This window comes from Scyliorhinus canicula, chromosome 3 (genome assembly GCF_902713615.1).
Source record: "Scyliorhinus canicula chromosome 3, sScyCan1.1, whole genome shotgun sequence".
Taxonomy (NCBI): domain Eukaryota; kingdom Metazoa; phylum Chordata; class Chondrichthyes; order Carcharhiniformes; family Scyliorhinidae; genus Scyliorhinus; species Scyliorhinus canicula.
Genome location: NC_052148.1, coordinates 122,690,968 through 122,696,967, shown reverse-complemented (window position 1 = coordinate 122,696,967; position 6,000 = coordinate 122,690,968). Strand labels below are relative to the sequence as shown.

Genomic DNA, 6,000 nt, shown 5'->3' with positions numbered 1-6,000 from the left:
TAAATAGCTTAGAAAACACTCTGCCTCAGCTGGCTGTGGGTTCCAGTTGTGTGTGTGCGTGTGGCCGGCCCCAGGAACTCGGAACGCCTGCATCTCAGCCATGGCTGACACCTTGCGAAGGTTGGTCAACACGACGACCTATAAACTGCTGCAGAATAAACTTGAAACCTGGTACAAAGACTACCACGTGAGTTTTATTTTACTTTCATTCTTTTTTATAAATCACGACAGTCTCTGGAAGCATGGAAGCAAAATGCTCTGCAAGATCTGACAGCATTTTCTTTTGCCAGACGATCATAAAATCGAAACGGACCAGTTACAAAATAATTGTAACGTTTTACATGACTAAACTATTTGAAAACATTCATGTAAGATCTAGTTTACATTGAATGGAGCGAGCAGACACACATGGGATTTAATCTCACGTGATCCACAAATGATCAATCTTGATATTGATCATTATTTTTTTTACTATTTAGTGTGGGAGATTGCAGCTGCAAATATCTGGCAGCTTGTTTTTCGACATTCCGTTGTGTCCTGCTGCGGTCGTTTTTGTGAAAGATTTTGCAAGTTCGCATGGAGATTTCCCGGGAGTTTGGTAACTAAGGACGCCCGTTGCTATGGCAATGTAGAAACCAGTCCCGGCAAAATTGCAACACATTTTCTGTAGCTACACTCTAATGTATTTTTCCTCCTCCGGTCAAAACTGTTTAAATACACTTAGCACAGACGTGTCAAATGAAGTTGACATCAGTACCCCAATTAGTGAAGGATAAAGTATAAATAGTTGTGACATTTTTCAAGCAGCCTTTCAGGAAAATAAACGACAGCAACTTGAGTTAGTTTCGTTTTTTAAATTTCCACTTAGGATCGAGTTTCAGGAAAATATAGTATTTGCATTATCGGATGCAGTCGATACATGTCTCTTTAACAGGATTAGCTAAATCAGTGAACATTTGGAATTTTACATGGGCACTAAAATTGACTAATTGCTTAGAGTTTTATTTTAATCGAGTATATGTGATTTCACTCCATAAATATCGGACACTAGTAATAATTTTCAAAACATTTAAATTAACCAATTGGAGAAGTCTTTCACGATATTGTTACAATGGTTGAATTTACCGTCAGCTGTTTTGTCCTTCGTTTCAGAACGATATCCATTTATTAAAGAAATATCTACTAACTTTTTACCTGTCTGATTAACCACATTCCTTAGACCAGCATGCACGAATAATTACTTGTCTCATAAATTGAGGAATATTCCTGTAGTTATCACACTTGTAGCCTTATCGGCAGCTTTAGGTCAAATGTTGTTTTAGGGTGCTCTGTCATAGTTTATTTTCGGGAATAGAAACACTAAAGGCCCAGAGTTTCCTCAGTTTGATTCACACCTAATGTGGCACCTTTCTCGGTGGGGTGGGGTGTGGCTGGTGAGTGGCCCATGGAAGGAGTTGAACATTTCCGAGGTATTCATCATATTTGAATATCTATTTGTGCTGTACAAGTAGCTGAACCAGCCAGAAACTATTGCACCCAGTTAAATATACTGTCCAGCATGTGGTATTCACCAGAATGCTGGAGAACAAGGCAGGAGCTCCGCTTGGTTCTTAATTTCTTTCTCAAATTACTTCACTGCATGTTTTAACAATATTTTATTAAATCATTAATATTCAGAATTCCATCCAAATACAACCAATGCCTAGAGGCAGCAGGTAACAAGCCAGAAGTGATGGTGCCCCAAATCTGACTGACTCTTTCACAGGGGGAAGGGAGGGTGGGCAGACAGGATTATCCTTCACACCATCTAAAGCAGTGGTTCTCAATATTTTATCTGTCACAGCACATCTTTATTATAAAAAAAAATTCAATCATACATCCTATTTTGCACCCCAATAAAAGCCCTTTTATATCTAGAACCTCCTAAAAACACATCAAGCCACTACAGGCATCAGTTTAAGAATTTTACACTGAACGCCAAATCGCCAGTTGCATGTGAAATTTTTATTAAAATGTATACAATTTAAAAATGTTTCCCATTAAAGATTTCAATTGTTTACAAGTTTATTTAAGTCTCAACGTGATAGTTGATAAACGAAGGAAATGCTCTGCATCTTACCGTAATGTGAATGTGACACCCGGACCTGTTTTTTGGAACATCTCTTTATCTGGGGAGGAACTGATGACAGGGAAACTCCCAGGTCTTGCTTCACTGACAGGCCTCCCTCCCTTTGTGTTTTTACATAAACCAGTGTTGAGAATTCCAACTCACACAGGTAGGTTGTGGGAAAGAGTAAGAGTACTGCGATAGCCCAACCTGAAACAAATTCTTGCCCCACAAGCAACCAAAATGTGTCCAGCAGCATCTCTGCAAAATTCAGTTTCGAAGTACGTTCCATTCTGAACTCTACAAATTCCTCTTGTTCTTTTAATGACAATGTCTTTGATGATTCAAAGGAAAGTAAACTAAATGGATCAAGTACCCAGCCAGAGTCTTCCATACTCGTGGAAGAGGAAGTAGCCTTCAAATTTCTATTGTGGAGTTGTAAAATGTGTGGCGATAAGGTTGAGTATGATTTTGTCAGCAGGATTTGCTGAGGCCAGCTCAAACATCTCAATCGACCCACTTGTCACTTTTTCCTGCCAAAGGTCCAGTTTTGATCTGAAGCTTATCTGTGGCAGTCAGAATGTCCAAATTTTCCCCCTGCATTTTAACATTCAGCTCATTCAGATGGCCGAATATATCTGAAAGATATGCAAGCTGAGCACACTGAGAAACATCACATATTAAATCTTTGTGCAGAAATTCATGCAGAGCTGAAAACTTTCAGTGCGATACGGAGCTCATAAACATGAGACTATTTCTCAGAGATAGTCTTTGCAGTCTGTGTGCATGAGTAAACCCTGCTACCTGGCCACCATTTTGTCACACAAAATAGTAACAAGCACGATTTCAAAGGACATGACTTCACATAATTTACGATCGCCACTGTTTGGCCTAACACTATAGTGAACTCAGGTGCCATTGTTTGGGCAACAAGGGCTTCATGGTGCAGGATACAGTGGCTGGCCTGGATGTCCAAAATTTGTTCTTTCACCTTCCTTGCAGATACTTTGACTTTTCCCATTATGGAAGCTGCTCTGTCAGTTCAGATGCAATTGAATGTGGTGCAATTAAGATTGTTTTCCTCCAGATCGACAATTGTGACACAAAAGGTTTCCTCTCCGATTGCATAACCAGGCAATTCTTTGCAAAAGTAGAAATTCTCTTGTATTGAATCCCTATCAGCATATTTGGCATTGGCTAAGGGGTGACAATGTCTGCTAATATCTGTGGAGTCATCTTTCTGCAAGACAAATCTTCCACTCATTTCTAGTTTATCCTGAAGCATCTGTTCAATATCAACTGACGTTTTGGCGATACACCATTTGATTACTCTATCAGAAAGAGGAACTCTTAAATTTTGGGGCTTTATAACAAAATGTATTCACACAGGTATGGGGCAAAAAGTCACTGAACAAAAGGCGATTAACATGCTATTTGGAATTTTTTTTCCCCACAAAGATTGTAAACCAGCAATTCATTCACTTTTCTTGTAAACAGTGAACATCCCACACCCTCTTCTTCTAGGCAGACCCTCGGGATCAAGGATGACTTGCTTCAACTCTGGTTTGATGGATTCTGAAATGGCTGATAAGTCCAATGTGCCATATGCAGACTTTACCACGTGTGGGCGAGGTGGTGCTTGAAGGGTTGGGTCTATGGTTTGTTGGAGGTTTGTGTATTCCCTCTGATATCTTCACTTTGCTTTGGCACATTCCTGACGAAGTATTCTGCTGGGGTTTGTGCATTCCAGGATGAGCCTTCTCCATTTTAGTTGGTCCCAAGTGACGGTCTACCATGAGTTGGCAGAGATGTTTGACCTCTTCATCGATGCTCTGTCGATATCTCTAAAGCAATTTCGCTGACCTGAGAGACTCATGCGTGACAGAGCAGCTGCTTTGGGAGTTTGGTGTGAGACATACAAACTACATGTCCTGCATTAGAACTAGTTTTGAGTGATTAACACCTTGATATTGGGCAAGTTGGCTTGGGAGAGGACATTGCTGTTGGACTGTTTTTCTTGCCACTCAAAGGCACTGATGGTAATACTGCAGTGATTTGAGCTGCCTGCTTTAGGTTGTCCCAAGTCTCCGTAGCATATAGGAGCACAGGGATCACTGCTGCCTAGTAAACCACGACCTTAATCTCGGCCTAAGATCCTTGTTCTCAAAAATTCTTCCTCAGTCGAAGGCTGACCTGATACACTGGAGCCGATGATGAAATTTGACATCTATGTCTGCTTTCGATGGGAGGAGGCTCTTAATATATGGAAAATGCACCCCCCCCCGCCCCCCGGGAATACTGCATCTGCTGACATTTTTATTTTCCCCGAGAAAGTCGATGAACGGCTGCCACCTCCGGGTGAACCCAACCATTGACCCTCTGAAGGCGAACTTTATCTTCTCGAGACTGATAACCCCAGCCATGTCACTAACCCAGGTCTCTACACACGGGAGCTTAGAGTCCTTCCACCTTAACCAGATCCGTCTCCGGGCTACCAGGGAGGCAAAGGCCAAGACGTTGACGTCTTTCGCCCCCTGAACTCCCGGCTCTTCTGACACTCCAAAGATCGCTACCTCCGGACTCGGCACCACCGTGTTTTGAGTACCGTGGACATTGCCTTAGCAAAACCCTGCCAAAACCCTCTAAGCTTCGGGCATGCCCAAAACATGTGGACATGATTTCCTGGGCTTCCCGCGCACCTCGCACACCTGTCCTCTACGCCAAAAAACTTGCTGATCCGGGCCACCATCATGTGTGCCCGGTGGACTACCTTGAATTGTATCAGGCTAAGCCTGGCACATGATGAGGATGTGTTAATCCTGCTTAGAGCATCCGCCCACAGACCCGCCTCTATCTCGCCTCCTAGCTTGTCCTCCCACTTACCCTTAAACTCCTCCACCAGAGTTTCCTCCACCTCCGAGAGCTCCTGGTAAGTAGCCGATACCTTCCCCTCTCCCACCCAGGTACTGGAGACTACTCTATCCTGTATCCCCCTTGGCGGCAGCAGCGGAAAGGCCGGAACCTGCTTTCTCAGGAAGTCTCGCACCTGCAAATACCTAAACCCATTCCCTGATGGCAATTCAAATTTATCCTCCAAGGCTTTCAAGCTTGGGAAGCTCCGTCTATAAATAGATCCCCCATCCTTCCAATTCCTGCCCTTTGCCATCTCCGGAACCCACCGTCCAGCCTACCCGGTACAAACCGATAATTATTATAAATCGGAGTCCAAACCAATGCTCCCTCCACTCTCCTCTATCTCCTCCATTGCCCCCAGATTCTCAGAGCTGTCACCACCACCGGACATATCGAGTATCGGGCCGGAGAGACCGGAAGAGGTGCCTCTATCAGTACCCTCAAACTTGTGTCTTTGCATGACGCCGCCTCCATCCGCTCCCATACCGACCCCTCCCCCACTACCCACTTCCTAATCATGGCTATAATAGCCGCCCAGCAGTAATTGCAGAAGTTTGGCAGCGCCAACCCACCCTCCCCCTGACTGCGCTCCAACAACACTTTCTTCACTCGCGGGGTTTTACCCGGCCACACAAAGCCCAAAACCTTATTCACCCGCTTGAAAAAGGCCTTTGGGATGAAGGTGGGGTCTTTTCCAGTTCCTAGAGGCTCTTAACACCATGGCCAATGGCTCTATGGCCAGAGCAAACCGTAACAGGGAGAGGGGGCATCCGTGCCTCATCCCTCGGTGTAGTTTAAAATACTCCGACCTCATCCGGTTCATACGCACACTCGCTACTGGTGCCTGATGGAGCAACTCACACCCAGTCAATAAAGCCCTCATCAGACTTCTGGTTGCGGCGATGCGGATCTAAGCCGCACGTTCGGTAGCTCCCGCTATTTTTGGACTTTCGGGCTCTTTTAAGGGCCCGCAGATGTGC

General features: G+C 44.2%; 1 protein-coding gene across 2 annotated transcripts in view; it reads left to right on the top strand.

Moving 5' to 3' along the window:
- spata18 (spermatogenesis associated 18) overlaps positions 1–6,000 on the top strand; it is a 137,840-nt gene continuing 131,840 nt past the window's right edge. For both annotated transcript variants that reach the window (XM_038791197.1, XM_038791195.1), the window contains exon 1: positions 1–187. In XM_038791197.1, the coding sequence (XP_038647125.1) occupies positions 101–187 (87 nt within the window). In that variant the 5' untranslated portion in view covers positions 1–100. The remainder of the gene's footprint in view (positions 188–6,000) is intronic.